At 45.7% G+C, this 18,079-nt stretch overlaps 1 protein-coding gene across 1 annotated transcript in view; it reads right to left on the reverse strand.

The window, feature by feature from the left end:
* Positions 1-10,184: 10,184 nt before the first annotated feature.
* Positions 10,185-18,079, reverse strand: part of LOC133457663 (F-box-like/WD repeat-containing protein TBL1XR1) — a 100,685-nt gene continuing 92,790 nt past the window's right edge. Inside the window, exons 14-16 of the mRNA XM_061736961.1 lie at positions 15,869-16,034; positions 15,692-15,793; positions 10,185-11,249 (exon numbers count right to left, since the gene is read on the reverse strand). Of these exons, the coding sequence (XP_061592945.1) occupies positions 11,223-11,249; positions 15,692-15,793; positions 15,869-16,034 (295 nt within the window). The 3' untranslated portion in view covers positions 10,185-11,222. The remainder of the gene's footprint in view (positions 11,250-15,691; positions 15,794-15,868; positions 16,035-18,079) is intronic.

The following is an 18,079-nucleotide window of genomic DNA, read 5'->3' on the forward strand; positions in this document are numbered from 1 at the left end:
ATGAAATGACATAAGGGATGGAAAGGAGGGATGGCAGTTTTACAGGGGGGATGATTTGGACCTTTTTTATTTCAAGGGGGGGATGCCGTCCCCCCTCATCCCCCCTCAACTCTATAGATATAGATATTTCTATCTATCTATCTATCTATCTATCTATCTATCTATCTATCTATCTATCTATCTATCTATCTATCTATCTATCTATCCATCTATCCATCTATCCATCCATCCATCCATCCATCCATCCATCCATCCATCCGTATATGTTCATATATCAATAGTTTTGAATATATATAGAAACAAATGTCCACACATCCCTGTAGCAGGAGAAAGGCTGAGAGGAGCAGGCTGGTGGGGAGTCTGCTGCTTTCATTCTACTTCACGTTTGATGCTTTTAATCTCAGTCGCTACCACCATGGTCTGTGTTAAAAAGAAACGTTTCCATCCTTTCCGTGTTTATTTGTTTCTTCTTATCTTTCTTCATTTGCTGGGTTCTTCTTTTTCATCTTCTTTCGTCTTTTTCATCCTATTAGAGGCAGACCCCTGCTCGCTGAAATGCACCAAATCTTTTTGTTCTGGTAGTTCTCTGCCTTTTCCTCTCACTCCTGCGGGAGGCCAGTGATACGCAAGGCAATCAGCAATATGGCCATGCATTCAATTCATAGCTGAATAAATTAGTGGCGTTTTATTGACTTGCAAGACATAGGGAGGAGACTGCTTTGGCATTGCCACTGTATTGGCATTTTAAAAGATTAATTGGGCCCAGGGTGGTTTACAATAGGTAAACAGTTGTTATAATTCTGCAAGCGTCATGTATAATTAATGAAAAGATTAAATGGTTGATGCAAGGACTCTGTTCCTTCAGTGGGTTAAGCAATCCAGGGGCTTGTAGAGGCAGAGGTCCATCCATCATGATTAGGGCCCGAGCACTGAGAGCAAGGACCCTATTGTATCTGTAGAGTTTTAATGTTGTTTTTTTATGGTTAATAACAATTGCATATATATATATATAGATAGATAGATAGATAGATAGATAGATAGATAGATAGATAGATAGATAGATAGATAGATAGATAGATAGATAGATAGATAGATAGATAGATAGATAGATACTATATACTAGTTAGTGTTAGTAAACCTCTAGTTAGTGTTAGTAAACCTCTAGTTAGTGTTTAGTAAACCTCTAGTTAGTGTTAGTAAACCACTAGTTAGTGTTTAGTAAACCTCTAGTTAGTGTTAGTAAACCACTAGTTAGTGTTAGTAAACCTCTAGTTAGTGTTAGTAAACCTCTAGTTAGTGTTTAGTAAACCTATAGTTAGTGTTAGTAAACATCTAGTTAGTGTTAGTAAACCTCTAGTTAGTGTTAGTAAACCTCTAGTTAGTGTTTAGTAAACCTATAGTTAGTGTTAGTAAACCTCTAGTTAGTGTTAGTAAACCTCTAGTTAGTGTTAGTAAACCTCTAGTTAGTGTTTAGTAAACCTCTAGTTAGTGTTAGTAAACCTCTAGTTAGTGTTAGTAAACCTCTAGGACTGGAGACCCTGATCTAGAGCCTGCAGGACAGTAGTCCTCAGGGACCAGGACTGGAGACCCTGCTACAGACCAAATGCGTGCACATCTGCATATGATCCAGTTCAACACCCGCTGAACTGAAATATTGCAAGCCTTTTATTATTTTAATATTGCTGATCATGGCTTACAGTTTAAGAAAACTCAAATATCCTATCTCAAAAAATGATATATATGTATATAATTACAAATATTCTTCGTACAACAAGACCCAGGGGAAGGAAAGGCGGCTGCTGATCCAGGAGGAGGTCCGAGCAGGGGTGGAGGAAGCCCGCTGCAGTAGGACAGTAGGGATGCGGCAGCAGGGGGCGAGGACCCGATGGGAGGAGGCAGCTGACCGGAAGATAACGTAGACAGAGTTATGGCGATCTGAGCCACACCGGATTAAGTTCCTCATCCAGTCAGTGTACGACGTCCTCCGGAGTCCGTCCAATCTCTTCCGCTGGGGCTTGGCCGAGAACCCACTGTGCCCCCTCTGCCAAAGAACTGGATCGCTGGAGCATGTCCTGAGCTGCTGCCCTAAGGCACTGGGTGATGGCCGTTAACGCTGGCACCATGACCAAGTGCTGCGGGTCATCGCAGAGGCCATTTGCACAGGGATCTCCACCAGTAAAGGCCAGCAACCATCAAGGCAGTACATCACCTTTGTTAGGGCTGGGGAGAAGCCCCAGCAGCTCCAGATTCAGGCAGGGGGGCTGCTGGCAACAGCTCGGGATTGGCAGCTGAAGGTCGACCTAGGGAGACAGCTCAAGTTCCCGGAGAACATGGGAAGACCGGATGGAGGAGGCCTTTGAGAGGAAGAGGGCCAAGTATGAGGAGCTGGCAGGTGAATGCCGAAGCAAGGGATGAGGACCCGATGCAACCCCATCGAGGTCGGTTGCAGAGGATTTGCCGGCCAGTCTCTCAGCAGGGCACTCAAGATGCTGGGAGTGAAGGGACTGCAGCACAGAAAAGCCATCAAAAACATCTCCGACGCAGCAGAGAAGGCGTCCAGATGGCTGTGGATCAAGCGGGGCGATCCGTGGACCACAAAAGCTACCTAGACACAAGCCGGGATTTGATCACCCCGGCTGGGTCACCTGGGCGAGGGTGTCTGTTGTGAGACCCGAAACACCCCGTGACCCCAGGCTACAACACTGATGATGTGTCTAGGTGGCACCAGAAGTTGTATTTGAGAACTAGGAATCTTAATCTTAAACTGTAAACCATGATCAGCAATATTACAATAATTAAAGGCTTGTAATATTTCAGTTGATTTGTAATGAATCCAGAATGTATGACATTTTTGCATTACAGAAAATAAAGAACTTTATCACAATATTCTAATTTTCTGAGACAGTCCTGTAAGTGAACTAAGCGGCTGCTTAGGGCCCCGTGGCCACTAGGGGGCCCCCAAGAGTTAAAAAAAATAAAATAAAAAGTACAATTATTTTTTATGTGTGAGTGATGATTCATACATTATCAAAGGTATATTATTGTACAAAAACACCATAATTAATATTATTTCATAAATAATATTATGTAAACAGACTAAACTACTGACTCCATATATATATATATATATATATATATATATATATATATATATATATATATATATATATATATATATATATATATATATCTGTTTCCAGGGTTCTGTTTCCAGGGTTTCCAGGGTTCTGTTTCCAGGGTTTCCAGGGTTCTGTAGGGTTCTGTTTCCAGGGTTCTGTAGGGTTCTGTTTCCAGGGTTTCCCAGGGCTGCTCAGGCCGTCTGCTCATCACCACATTGTTAGGTTAAACTACACACTGTCGGTTTTGTGAATGTTCACAATTCCCCTGCCAGTTTCCCATCATGCCATGCTTTGCCACAGCCTAGGAGAATGATAATTGACATTTTATTACATTTGCAGTATGTATTATATTATTTTCTTGGCTGCCTTTTCATTAAAGCCGTCTGTCTCTGCACGTACATGCAAGTAAACTGTACACTGTATCCAGATCCTTTGTCTTGGTTTATGCTCCATTCTGCTCCTTTTAGATTTTTTATGATGTCTATTTTAACTATTAGTTAATCATCCTGTGTTTTTTTCTTAAAGTATTTCTAGTTTTACTGTCTGAAGTGAATCATAGAGGGGAGGCACTCCATAATGCTCTCAGGTTTCTGACCTCTCCACCACATTTTCTTGCATGTTGCTTTTTCTAAAAAAAATTATTATTATTATTATTTTCTCTAAAACGCATACCATTGTATTTTTTTCTCGGAGTGAGCATTTCCACCAGGGTACAAATATCCGCCCCCACCAGCTGAGCTACTCACACCCTGTTGACACATGGAAACAAATGCGTTGCCCGTGTGCACGTGCACCTAAAACTGGAACCATGTCAGACAATAGAGCAGCAAACGTCTGCTCTCACACTTCTGTATGAACACGTTTTGCTCTTATGTCATTGTAAGATATTTTGAGATTAAATGAAGTTTATCAAAAGATAATATAATGTTTTCTGCCCGGCTCAAGTATGTTACCCTGAACTTGTACATACCAAATTTCAACAGTTTTAAGCAGCTCACTTTCATTTGAGCAAAATACTACTGTCAAGAGTTTTAAATCATTAAAACATTATATTATCAACACAAAAAAACAACGTAATTATTGTAATGGGGTAAAAGAGTGTTCAGTTACTTTTGACTTTCAGCACAGTTTGGTTTGTGGAATTGTTACACTTTTTTACAATTCATCTTAAATATGCTGTACCCTGAATCCCATTTTGGTGATCAAATGGGAGCAATAATCATTTTCTTTTAAGTATTATGGAAAAATATTTTACTTTTGAAGATTTTTTTTGTGAAATATTCATTTTTTTTAATTTTTTTTTGCTTATTTATAGAAAAATAAAAGATTGTGTTTTTGAATTGTCAGAAAAAAGTGGTGTGAATACCTGTCAATCACTGTTGAGCTTTTTTATAAATCATTTTTTGACATTTTTTTCTCTAATATACATGGGTGAAAATGGCATACATTGATATTGGTAGCAGGGTGTAAACAGCCTACGCATCAGTACTTGCACCCGGGTGTAAATAGCCTAAGCCTTTTTTTCTTTCAAGAATGTGCAAATAAATCAATCAAATGAAATAAGTGGATCCTTTAAAACACAGCTAATGCCAGTGTTTGGGGCTCCAGGGAACACCCTTACCCTTCAGGTAACAGCCGTGCAGCCTGACCAACGTCCAGCAGCTCAGCATCTGGATTCTGACACTAATCACAAAACACGCTTCTACACGTTTATCAAGGTCAAATTCAGGCACTTTTAAAGCACTTTCAAGGGTCATTTTCAAAATCTTCAAGCACCTTATCGCTGGGGTAAAATATGTACAGGAACATATATACAGGACTGTCTCAGAAAATTAGAATATTGTGATTTTCTCTAATGCAATTACAAAAACAAAAATGTCATACATTCTGGATTCATTACAAATCAACTGAAATATTGCAAGCCTTTTATTATTTTAATATTGCTGATTATGGTTTACAGCTTAAATATCTCAAATACTCAAATATCCTATCTCAAAAAATTTTAATATTCTGGGAATCTTAATCTTAAACTGTAAGCCATAATCAGCAATATTAAAATAATAAAAGGCTTGAAATATTTCAGTTGATTTGTAATGAATCCAGAATGTATGACATTTTAGTTTTTTTAATTGCATTACAGAAAATAAAGAACTTTATCACAATATTCTAATTTTCTGAGACAGTCCTGTATTTACTCATAATTATTTTTCCCACTTTTTAATCACAATTATGTACCTTGTAATGTGCTGTAAACATCTAGTTATGTTTCATCTTACTGATTTTATTTCTCCTTGTAATAATTAAACTATACAGTCTGATCCTGATTTTGTGAAAGACAGAGCTATAAATTCAAGCACTCTTCAGGCCTTGAAAACACAACATTGAAATTCAAGCACTTTCAAGGATTTCCAGCCCCCGTAGGAACCCTGTAAAACCCCTCAGTACACACACACACACGCACACGCACACGCACACACACACACACACACACACACACACACACACACACACACACACACACACACACACACACACACACACACACGAATAAAAACTCCACCTTCTTATCAAAATATATTTTATTCTTGACTGAGGTTCCACTGATCCGACTGAATCGTTGACAGAATTGATGCAGAGAGAACAGTGAGGCCGCCGGGCCGCCGGCTGGGCCGCCGGGCCGCCGGCTGGGCCACCGGGCCTCCGGCTGGGCCGCCGGGCCGCCGGCTGGGCCACCGGGCAGATTCAGACTCAGACCAGCGTCTTTACCAAACCAGAGCTCCCCCTGCGGGAGGCGACGGTGTCGAGCTCTAGATCATCACCTTAAATCCAGTCAAGAACACGAAGGGCACGCAGGAGTCCAGACAGGAAACACGGGACGCCTCTGAGTCCGGTTGTTACGGGCAACGCGGGCACAAATAAGTTAATGAGCTGAACAAACGTGTCAGAGGGAGCTGCAGTCAGAGGAACGTTCCAATTAAACCTCTGAGACAGATAAAGCTTTCAAATGGGAGGCGCTTCTTTGGTTCCAGCCTAGGATCAGCTCTAGTGTGGAATTACAGTCGCCAGCCCAGAGTGTCTCCAGCACCCCCCGGTGGCGGGCTGAGGAAGTGCTGTGGTACACACTCGCTGTTTTACATGGGTTTCGTTTAGAAAAATACAAATAAAGACCAGCGCACGTTCTTTCTCTCGGTTCAGAGATCTCATCCCAAACCGAGCCGAGGCCGGATCTGCTTCCTAAGCAGCTCCCGCCAGACCACGTCTGCAGGAGAGAAAATTAAACACAAACACTTCCTCTTTCCTTTGCTCACTTGTTCATTTACAATCATTTTCCTTTTGGAGGAGTTTCAGAGAAAGTCACTTCCTGCTGTGGGAAAATGCTTCCCAAAGGCATTTAACAGAAAAAAGCTTCTCAAAACAGAGGAACGGGGAATTTAGCAGTGGTTTTGTGTGGGCAGAAACAGCACAGACGTGTTCACCACCAGGCCAAACCTCTGCCGTCTGCATGGAGGTAAAGAAACCGGACATTTTAATCACATGGAAATGAGCAGTGCCACCAAAACCATCAGTTCACTTTTTCAGATCTACAAAGAAGTTACAAAAATGTCATTTAAATTTGTCTCTAAAAGAGTATAAAACGTCCCGTTGGAATAAAAGATGATGGTTAACGCGAAAAAAGGTGAGGAGTTAACCCCACGACGGCGACGCGGCTCCACGTCCGACTGCTTTCTCTCACTGAAACTGGAACTTTGTGGGGGAAGTCAGTGTCACGCTCCGGCCCAGTGGACGACAGCTGGATGTCTGGACGTCTCTGGAGACTCCTGGACGTCTCCAGAGACTCCTGGACGTCTCCGGGACGCTCCTGCATGAACGTGGATGAATGTGTGAAGGATTCCCATGACGGGCACTGAAGCCTCCGCCCTCTCTGCCACGGAGCTGCAGGACTGTCAGTAAAAACACTTTTAAAAAATCTAGGGATTCTCGTAGAAAAATATCTCCTGGGACACACATGTATGAAATGACTGGCTGGGTGTGGAGTCCGAGAGGGCAGAGCCGACCAATCCCTGCGTTCACAGTCCGATGAATGAACCCAAGAGCCTCAATGTCTTATTAAAGGGGACATACTATAGAAAGATGTGTTTCCTGTTCAGCCTTCCAGGGTGGGGAGACGTGACGGAGCTCAGAGTTACCAGCCTCCTCAGCGCTTCCTCCACCTACTTCCTTTTTGTTCCTTAGAAACAAGTAGCTCAGAACAGTAAAGGCTGAATTCTGGTTCTGCGTTAAACCTAAACCGTAGGGTATGCGGCTACGCGGGAGTCTCTCCGTAGCCTGACCTTTCTACCTGCACCTCCCAAAAAATGGAACTACGCGTGGAGGCGACGCAGACCCAACGCAGACCGAGGGGGCTGTGATTGGTTTGCTTGGTAGCAACGGATTTCTGGTTCCGGTTCGTGAAGCAGTCGTGACCTTTCAGCACTCTTTTCTTCGTGCGTGTGATTTTTTTTTTGTTTGGGGGTTGTTTTGTTTTTTTGCACAATAGTTGTCCTTATATCTTTGATTCACTCAGTACGTTTACATGCAGCAGTTCAATCGGATTTCTGATCGTATGCAGTTTTACACGGCCATCACCGTCTGGTAGCTGCTGCCACTGTAAAGGACAGGAGCAGCTGCAGCGTATCATCCGCTCTGCAGAGAAGGTGATTGGCTGCAACCTCCCATCTCTCCAGGACCTGCAGCCTCCAGGACCTGAAGGTGCAGGAAGGATTGCAGCAGATCCCTCCCACCCCGGACACAAACTGTTCCAGACTCTTCCATCTGGCAGGAGGCTGCGGTCCATCAGGACCAAAACCTCACGCCACAAGAACAGTTTCTTCCCGTCAGCAGCTGGTCTCATCAACAAGGCCCCGGTCCCCCCTCTCCCCCGTCTACCACGGACTGCCCCCCCATCCCACTCTACGTTACATTAACGTAAATATTCCAACCCCGTAACATTTGTACAGACTCACATCGGCTCTTTAAAAACCCCATATTGTACATTTCTGTCTATACTGTTCATTTGTTTATACATTGTATCTGTCATCTGTCATCCTACGTCACTTTTTGTAAAGATTCATATCCGGCACTTTTTAATCCTCATATTGTACATTTCTGTTTATTTCTGATTATACATTTTATTTTATTCTATCTCTTATTTTATCTCCATATATTTGTTTGTTTTTATATTTTTATTTTTTACTGTATTGCACCAATCACCACAACAAATTCCTTGTGTGTGTTAACAAACTTGGCAATAAACCCCCTTTCTGATTCTGATTCTGGTATAAGACATCGTTCGGACTTTTAAACTGCATCTAAACACCTCAATTCAATCTATTTCCTCTACCGGTGGCGAAGAGCATTTCTGAATGCACAACACCGGATCCTGCAGCGTGGGAGTGAGAGGGGCAGGGTAACGGCCCGGTCAGGCGGGGGAGAGGTTTGTCCGTCAAGACTCCTCTCCTTGGCCCTGCCCCTTCTCAAGCTTTCCCCGACCCTGAACCTAACCTGGGACTTGCTGATTGGGCCGGAGCTTCGGGAGCTGCGTGCTGGCCTGCGGTCCCCACCCCCGGTCATCCTGCTGCTGCTTCCACCTGCCTGCGGTCCCCACCCCCGGTCATCCTGCTGCTGCTTCCACCTGCCTGCTGTGCTGCTGACGTCCCCGACCCCCAGTCTGGCCTTCGGCAGGAGGGTCCCCCCTTATGATCCAGGTCCTGGTCCAGGTTTCTTCCTCCTAAAGGGGAGTTTTTCTTGCCACTGTTTGGCTTAAGGCTTTTCTCCCACTAGGGGAGTTTTTACCTGCCATTGTTTATGTTTATGTTCATGTTCTGGATCTCTGGAAAGCGTCTAGAGATAACATCTGTTGTATTAGACGCTATATAAATAAAATTGAATTGAATTGAATTACATTAATCCCATTCTCTGAACAGCATGTAAACTCAGAAGTGATTGGGTCTTCTGGATGTTTATCTGATACGATCAGAAAATCCCATCTCTTTTGCTGCATAAACGTACTGACTGTGACCGGAGAAACCGGAAGCTAAACAAAGTATCAACTAGAGTTCTGGGGGGATACTGCACCGCGGAGAAATGGAGTGACGGAGAAGTCCGAAGGTTCACGACGGCGTCACGGCAACGGCGTAGGCTCTGGTTGGTTTAACGCAGAACCTTAAATCAGCCTTTAGACCCAGTTCAAACCATGTACAGCCACATGGGAGAGGTGGAGCCATGAAGGCTGGAGACGGAGCTGCTGGGCTGCAGCTCCGTGCAGCCATTTATACGTCATATGTCCCATATCCATGTATCCGTATCTGCCCCATGCAGCTGCTGTGATACGTCAATGGACTTATTTTCATAAAGCTCCTTTCTACAAAGAAATGTAAGTTTTACGTCTCATTTATTCATTCACACACGCACTAATATACTTGGGAAACAGTTAGGCACAAAATATAATATATTTACTTTTCTCAGATGGAAAAATAAGAACTTTATTGATCCCACATAGGAGTAATTCATGTTGTATCAGCTATAGAGAACAAGGTAGTGCCGAAAAACTATATATATCCTCCCTCACAAAAATAAGAAAAATAGAGAAACATATTTTCTCATCAACAAAACATATTTTATATAAACATATTTAACATTTTTCAAGTAACAAAATAACATATTTGAACAATTTTTCAGATTTTTTCAGTTATTTTATTGTTTGAAAATGGTTCAAATATGTTATTTTGTTATTTGTAAAATTTTAAATATGCTTTGTTGATGAGAAAATATGTTTCTCTATTGTTCTTATTTTTGTGAGGGGGATATATATAGTTTTTCGGCACTACCTTGTTCTCTATAGCTGATAGAACATGAATTACTCCTATGTGGGATCAATAAAGTTCTTATTTTTGCGATCTGAGAAAATTAAATATATTATATTTGGTGCCTAACTGTTTCCAAGTATATTAGTGCGTGTGTGAATGAATAAATGAGACGTAAAACGTACATTTCTTTGTAGAAAGGCGCTTTATGAAAATAAGTCCATTTACTTGTATTAGTTTACAGCGCAGTCTTGAACATCCAATATGGCGGCGTCGTTGACGTATCACAGCAACTCCATGGGAAGATACGTTTATATGTCTATGATATGTCCCCTTTAAAAGCAGCTGGCTCCTTCTTTCCTTTCAGCATCCCTTCAGCACACATTGGGCCCATCATGTGTCCAGGAGAAACTACTGGGCTTGTGTGAGCGGAGCAGAAAGGAGCAGAAAGGAGCAGAAAGGAGCGGCCTGCACGGCGCCCCCTGGTGGCAGAACCTGAACTCCAGCTGGAGCTCCTGCAGGCTGCAGGAGGGCAGGGATGCTGCGTTAGAGAACCAGGGCCCTGTTTCTGCCTCCCCGGGTCCTTTCAGGACACATCGGACACAACAGAATGGAGTGGCAGAGCAGTCAGTCTCTTTCCATTTTTTTTTCTTTTTCATCTTTTCTATCAACTGGGTGATAATGTGAAGAGTCCAGATAGAACTGTAAGAAACTCCTGATCAAATAGTGTACAAAGGTTTAGTTTAAAAGCATCTCCGTGTGCAGCATGAGAGTCAGCTCTGCAGGGAGACGTAGAGAGCGGCTGGAGTCCTTCCCGGGTGTGATGTGTGTGTATTCCTGCACTCGCCAGAGGTCAAACATCGTGGCTGAAACTGAAGAAAACCCCCCTAAGTGCTGATATGTGGGCACCACCAGATCCAGCAACAACACTGTTTCATCCTGTTACACTGTGATGAAGATGAGAATGGTTTAGAGAACAAAAAGCACAACAGCTCCCAGATTTTGGTAAATATACGGAACTGTTTTTTTTCTTCTTCCTGTCTTTTGTCCCTCAGCTGCGTCCCTCCTGCGTCTCTCTGAGAGTCTGTGCAGACGGAGGGGCGCGTCCGTCCCAGGCCTGTCCGTCCGTCTGTTCCTCCCGTGTCGGGACTTCCTGCTTCCTGTGGGCGGTGGCGGGGCCGGAGCGGGGGCGGGCCGGCATGGACAGTCATTTGGCTATGTACACATTCATGGTCGGTCCATGGCTTCAGCTGCTGCCGCGCTATTTCCGGAGGTCTAATACGCACACCTGGAAGAGAGGACAGGGATCTGTAGGGACGGTTGATCTGTCCATGCATGCTGCTGCGTCCAGAAACACTACCGCCGCATAAACCCATACGCTCTGTCTATCTATCTGCTACCCCATCCAAAAATGCTACGTAATGGTTTTCTACCTTTGCAGAGCTACAGTTTTACTGTGTTTTACTCCCTAAACCACTTCCTTTACTGCGTTTTACTCCCTAAACCACTTCCTTTACTGCGTTTTACTCCCTAAACCACTTCCTTTACTGCGTTTTACTCCCTAAACCACTTCCTTTACTGCGTTTTACTCCCTAAACCACTTCCTTTAGTGTGTTTTACTGCGTTTTACTCCCTAAACCACATCCTTTACTGCGTTTTACTCCCTAAACCGCTTCCTTTACTGCGTTTTACTCCCTAAACCGCTTCCTTTACTGTGTTTTACTCCCTAAACCGCTTCCTTTACTGTGTTTTACTCCCTAAACCGCTTCCTTTACTGTGTTTTACTCCCTAAACCGCTTCCTTTACTGTGTTTTACTCCCTAAACCGCTTCCTTTACTGTGTTTTACTCCGTAAACCACTTCCTTTACTGCGTTTTACTCCCTAAACCACTTCCTTTACTGTTTTACTCCCTAAACCACTTCCTTTACTGTGTTTTACTCCCTAAACCGCTTCCTTTACTGTGTTTTACTCCCTAAACCGCTTCCTTTACTGTGTTTTACTCCCTAAACCACTTCCTTTACTGTGTTTTACTCCGTAAACCACTTCCTTTACTGCGTTTTACTCCCTAAACCACTTCCTTTACTGCGTTTTACTCCCTAAACCACTTCCTTTACTGCGTTTTACTCCCTAAACCGCATCCTTTACTGCGTTTTACTCCCTAAACCGCTTCCTTTACTGCGTTTTACTCCCTAAACCGCTTCCTTTACTGCGTTTTACTCCCTAAACCGCTTCCTTTACTGTGTTTTACTCCCTAAACCGCTTCCTTTACTGCGTTTTACTCCCTAAACCGCTTCCTTTACTGCGTTTTACTCCCTAAACCACTTCCTTTACTGCGTTTTACTCCCTAAACCACTTCCTTTACTGCGTTTTACTCCCTAAACCACTTCCTTTACTGCGTTTTACTCCCTAAACCGCTTCCTTTACTGCGTTTTACTCCCTAAACCGCTTCCTTTACTGCGTTTTACTCCCTAAACCGCTTCCTTTACTGCGTTTTACTCCCTAAACCGCTTCCTTTACTGCGTTTTACTCCCTAAACCGCTTCCTTTACTGCGTTTTACTCCCTAAACCGCTTCCTTTACTGCGTTTTACTCCCTAAACCGCTTCCTTTACTGCGTTTTACTCCCTAAACCACTTCCTTTACTGCGTTTTACTCCCTAAACCACTTCCTTTACTGCGTTTTACTCCCTAAACCACTTCCTTTACTGTGTTTTACTCCGTAAACCACTTCCTTTACTGTGTTTTACTCCCTAAACCACTTCCTTTACTGTGTTTTACTCCGTAAACCACTTCCTTTACTGTGTTCTACTCCCTAAACCACTTCCTTTACTGTGTTTTACTCCCTAAACCACTTCCTTTACTGTGTTTTACTCCCTAAACCACTTCCTTTAGTGTGTTTTACTGCGTTTTACTCCCTAAACCACATCCTTTACTGCGTTTTACTCCCTAAACCGCTTCCTTTACTGTGTTTTACTCCCTAAACCGCTTCCTTTACTGTGTTTTACTCCCTAAACCGCTTCCTTTACTGTGTTTTACTCCCTAAACCGCTTCCTTTACTGTGTTTTACTCCCTAAACCGCTTCCTTTACTGTGTTTTACTCCCTAAACCGCTTCCTTTACTGTGTTTTACTCCGTAAACCACTTCCTTTACTGCGTTTTACTCCCTAAACCACTTCCTTTACTGTTTTACTCCCTAAACCACTTCCTTTACTGTGTTTTACTCCCTAAACCGCTTCCTTTACTGTGTTTTACTCCCTAAACCGCTTCCTTTACTGTGTTTTACTCCCTAAACCACTTCCTTTACTGTGTTTTACTCCGTAAACCACTTCCTTTACTGCGTTTTACTCCCTAAACCACTTCCTTTACTGCGTTTTACTCCCTAAACCACTTCCTTTACTGCGTTTTACTCCCTAAACCGCTTCCTTTACTGCGTTTTACTCCCTAAACCGCATCCTTTACTGCGTTTTACTCCCTAAACCGCTTCCTTTACTGCGTTTTACTCCCTAAACCGCTTCCTTTACTGTGTTTTACTCCCTAAACCGCTTCCTTTACTGTGTTTTACTCCCTAAACCGCTTCCTTTACTGCGTTTTACTCCCTAAACCACTTCCTTTACTGCGTTTTACTCCCTAAACCACTTCCTTTACTGCGTTTTACTCCCTAAACCGCTTCCTTTACTGCGTTTTACTCCCTAAACCGCTTCCTTTACTGCGTTTTACTCCCTAAACCGCTTCCTTTACTGCGTTTTACTCCCTAAACCACTTCCTTTACTGCGTTTTACTCCCTAAACCGCTTCCTTTACTGCGTTTTACTCCCTAAACCGCTTCCTTTACTGCGTTTTACTCCCTAAACCGCTTCCTTTACTGCGTTTTACTCCCTAAACCGCTTCCTTTACTGCGTTTTACTCCCTAAACCACTTCCTTTACTGCGTTTTACTCCCTAAACCACTTCCTTTACTGTGTTTTACTCCCTAAACCACTTCCTTTACTGTGTTTTACTCCGTAAACCCCTTCCTTTACTGTGTTTTACTCCCTAAACCACTTCCTTTACTGTGTTTTACTCCGTAAACCACTTCCTTTACTGTGTTCTACTCCCTAAACCACTTCCTTTACTGTGTTTTACTCCCTAAACCACTTCCTTTACTGTGTTTTACTCCGTAAACCACTTCCTTTACTGTGTTCTACTCCCTAAACCACTTCCTTTACTGTGTTTTACTCCCTAAACCACTTCCTTTACTGTGTTTTACTCCGTAAACCACTTCCTTTACTGTGTTCTACTCCCTAAACCACTTCCTTTACTGTGTTTTACTCCCTAAACCACTTCCTTGTCTCTTGCCAGGCCGTCATTGTAAATAAGAATGTTCTTAACCCTTGTAATGTCTTCGGGTCAAGGAAGGAGGAAGGGAAGAAGGGAGGGAAGAAGGATGGAAGGAAGGGTGAAAAGATGGAAGGAAGGAAGGAAGGAAGGAAGGAAGGAAGGAAGGAAGGAAGGAAGGAAGGAAGGAAGGAAGGAAGGAAGGAAGGAAGGAAGGAAGGAAGGAAGGAAGGAAGGAAGGAAGGAAAAAAAAAAAAAGGAAGGGAGAAAAGAGGAAGGGAGAAGGGAGAAGGAAGGAGAGAGCAGGAGGAAAGGAGGAAGGAGAATTATGTCATTTTGACCCAAAGACAGTACCAGGGTTAATGACCTGCTGGTTAAATAAAGGCCTGAATGACTGAATGAATATTAGGGGTGTAACAATATATCGTGCCACGAAATTTTGCGATATAAAAAACGTCACAATACGTGTCGTGGAGGTGACAAAGTGTAGCTGATATTGAGTTATTAATATGAATATATTGTTTACTAGTAACATCCTATTGGTGCAGCGGGATCACGTGACGACCTCGACCCGCGGACCAAAATCTGACTACGCTCAGAAGAAACTAGTACCGTTTTAGTCCCGATCACGGGACTCTTGCGGGGTTTTACTTTTACTTCTAAGGTGAGCATGAATCAATCTTTTTACGATGTAAAGATTGTGTCGTCCCCGACGGTGTGAGGATGAAACGATAACGGGTTCACCTTACGACCTCAGGCTGGAGCAGGTGAAGCTCTGAGCTCTGGCACAAGATCAATAACAGTCATGTGGGACTTTTCATAGTTTATTTATTTACTTTTATTCATTTATTTAATTTTAGTTGTTACATTTCTGGAAAAGAAAAAAGTCAAATCATACATGAGAGAAACTATTCAGTTTGTGTCTAAATATTTGTACTTGTCTGAAACTGAAGATCATAATGCAAACCTGACATTTACTTTTAGTTCAGTTTGTGGAAAATGGTTGGCCTGGCTTTCTCTTTAAAACTTAAACAGTTATAAAGCATTACAAACTGTAACAATAGGGCAAACGCACAGCATTGTTTTGTATTTTGTTTCTTTCAAATAAAAGACCATTTTTTCCAGTCATATGTTCCTCATTCAAGGTTGTTAAAAAATACTGCTATAATATGGTATCATTATCGTGACCTCAGTATCGTACCGTATGGTGAGATTAGTTATCGTTACACCCCTATTTGATAGTCCAGTAACATCCTATCAGATAATGCTCCCGTCACTAAATGCGTGGACTGAAGGGATGCGAGAAATTATGGGCGTGGCAATCAAACTTTGAAACTGGACCTCAGAGTAGCAGATGTGGACGGGTAGCGTGGATGGACAGAACACCGACATGCAGGCGGTAAAACATCTGGAGATACTTACAGATCCGTCTGACGCGCTGGCTCCCACTTTGTCTCCCGCTGCGTTCCAGCAGACCTCGAAGATTCCCCCCGTCCCCCTGTAGCTGTGGACCAGCGCTCCGGTCTGCACACACACACACGCATCAGTGGGGGGGGTCCACGCGGCTGCCGGGGGGGGTTAGGTGGGGCGTCCTCCTACCTGCGTGTTCCAGATGTGCACACACTTGTCGAAGGAGCCGCTGGCGAGGTGCCGGCCGTCGGGGCTGAAGGCCACGCTGTAGACGGGCTCCTGGTGCTTGGTCAGCGTGTGGATGCAGATGCCCCGGTCCACGTCCCAGAGCCGCACCGTGGAGTCGAAGGACGCGCTGCAGAGGAAGCAGACGGGCTGTCAGAGCCGCTACCGTGGTGGCACGAGTCACGGCTTTAACCGGGATCAGGACTCTATGGAGCTTTTCCACTAGAACCTACTCAGCCCGACTGGACTCGCCTCGGTTTGGTTCTTCTCCACCAGGGGTCTAATGTGCCAAGTAGATACTTTTTCTGTAACTATTCTGCTGAGCTTCTAAGCTGCTGAGTCTGCTGTATCTGACATCATCACACTACAGGCCACCGATTGGTCGGGGGGTTGGAGTCAGACGTCTGAGTCAGGAGGAGGAAATCAGAGAAAGAGACTCTGACGGATTCTGGTTCATTTTATTCAACCAGCAACGGCAGCAGAAGTCTGTTTCTGATCCAACTCTGAGGTGTAGATGTTCATAAACCTGATGCTGAGGAGAGAATTAAAAAGCTGCATGACGCCGGGCAAAGAGCCGCACGACGCCGGGCAAAGAGCCGCACGACGCCGGGCAAAGAGCCGCATGACGCCGGGCAAAGAGCCGCATGACGCCGGGCAAAGAGCCGAATGACGCCGGGCAAAGAGCCGCATGATGCCGGGCAAAGAGCCGCATGACGCCGGGCAAAGAGCCGCATGACGCCGGGCAAAGAGCCGAATGACGCCGGGCAAAGAGCCGAATGACGCCGGGCAAAGAGCTGCACGACGCCGGGCAAAGAGCCGCACGACGCCGGGCAAAGAGCCGCATGATGCCGGGCAAAGAGCCGCATGACGCCGGGCAAAGAGCCGCATGACGCCGGGCAAAGAGCCGCATGACGCCGGGCAAAGAGCCGCACGACGCCGGGCAAAGAGCCGCACGACGCCGGGCAAAGAGCCGCATGACGCCGGGCAAAGAGCCGCATGACGCCGGGCAAAGAGCCGAATGACGCCGGGCAAAGAGCCGCATGATGCCGGGCAAAGAGCCGCATGACGCCGGGCAAAGAGCCGCATGACGCCGGGCAAAGAGCCGAATGACGCCGGGCAAAGAGCCGAATGACGCCGGGCAAAGAGCTGCACGACGCCGGGCAAAGAGCCGCACGACGCCGGGCAAAGAGCCGCATGATGCCGGGCAAAGAGCCGCATGACGCCGGGCAAAGAGCCGCATGACGCCGGGCAAAGAGCCGCATGACGCCGGGCAAACAGCCGAATGACGCCGGGCAAAGAGCCGCACGATGCCGGGCAAAGAGCCGCACGACGCCGGGCAAAGAGCCGAATGACGCCGGGCAAAGAGCCGCATGACGCCGGGCAAAGAGCCGAATGACGCCGGGCAAAGAGCTGCACGACGCCGGGCAAAGAGCCGCACGACGCCGGGCAAAGAGCCGCATGATGCCGGGCAAAGAGCCGCATGACGCCGGGCAAAGAGCCGCATGACGCCGGGCAAAGAGCCGAATGACGCCGGGCAAAGAGCCGAATGACGCCGGGCAAAGAGCTGCACGACGCCGGGCAAAGAGCCGCACGACGCCGGGCAAAGAGCCGCATGATGCCGGGCAAAGAGCCGCATGACGCCGGGCAAAGAGCCGCATGACGCCGGGCAAAGAGCCGAATGACGCCGGGCAAAGAGCCGAATGACGCCGGGCAAAGAGCTGCACGACGCCGGGCAAAGAGCCGCACGACGCCGGGCAAAGAGCCGCATGACGCCGGGCAAAGAGCCGCATGACGCCGGGCAAAGAGCCGAATGACGCCGGGCAAAGAGCCGCACGATGCCGGGCAAAGAGCCGCATGACGCCGGGCAAAGAGCCGCACGACGCCGGGCAAAGAGCCGCACGACGCCGGGCAAAGAGCCGCACGACGCCGGGCAAAGAGCCGCACGACGCCGGGCAAAGAGCCGCACGACGCTGGGGAAAGAGCCGAATGACGCCGGGCAAAGAGCTGCATGACGCCGGGCTAAGAGCCGCATGACGCCGGGCAAAGAGCCGCACGACGCCGGGCAAAGAGCCGCACGACGCCGGGCAAAGAGCCGCACGACGCTGGGGAAAGAGCCGAATGACGCCGGGCAAAGAGCTGCATGACGCCGGGCAAAGAGCCGCACGACGCCGGGCA

This window comes from Cololabis saira, chromosome 13 (genome assembly GCF_033807715.1).
Source record: "Cololabis saira isolate AMF1-May2022 chromosome 13, fColSai1.1, whole genome shotgun sequence".
Lineage (NCBI taxonomy): Eukaryota > Metazoa > Chordata > Actinopteri > Beloniformes > Belonidae > Cololabis > Cololabis saira.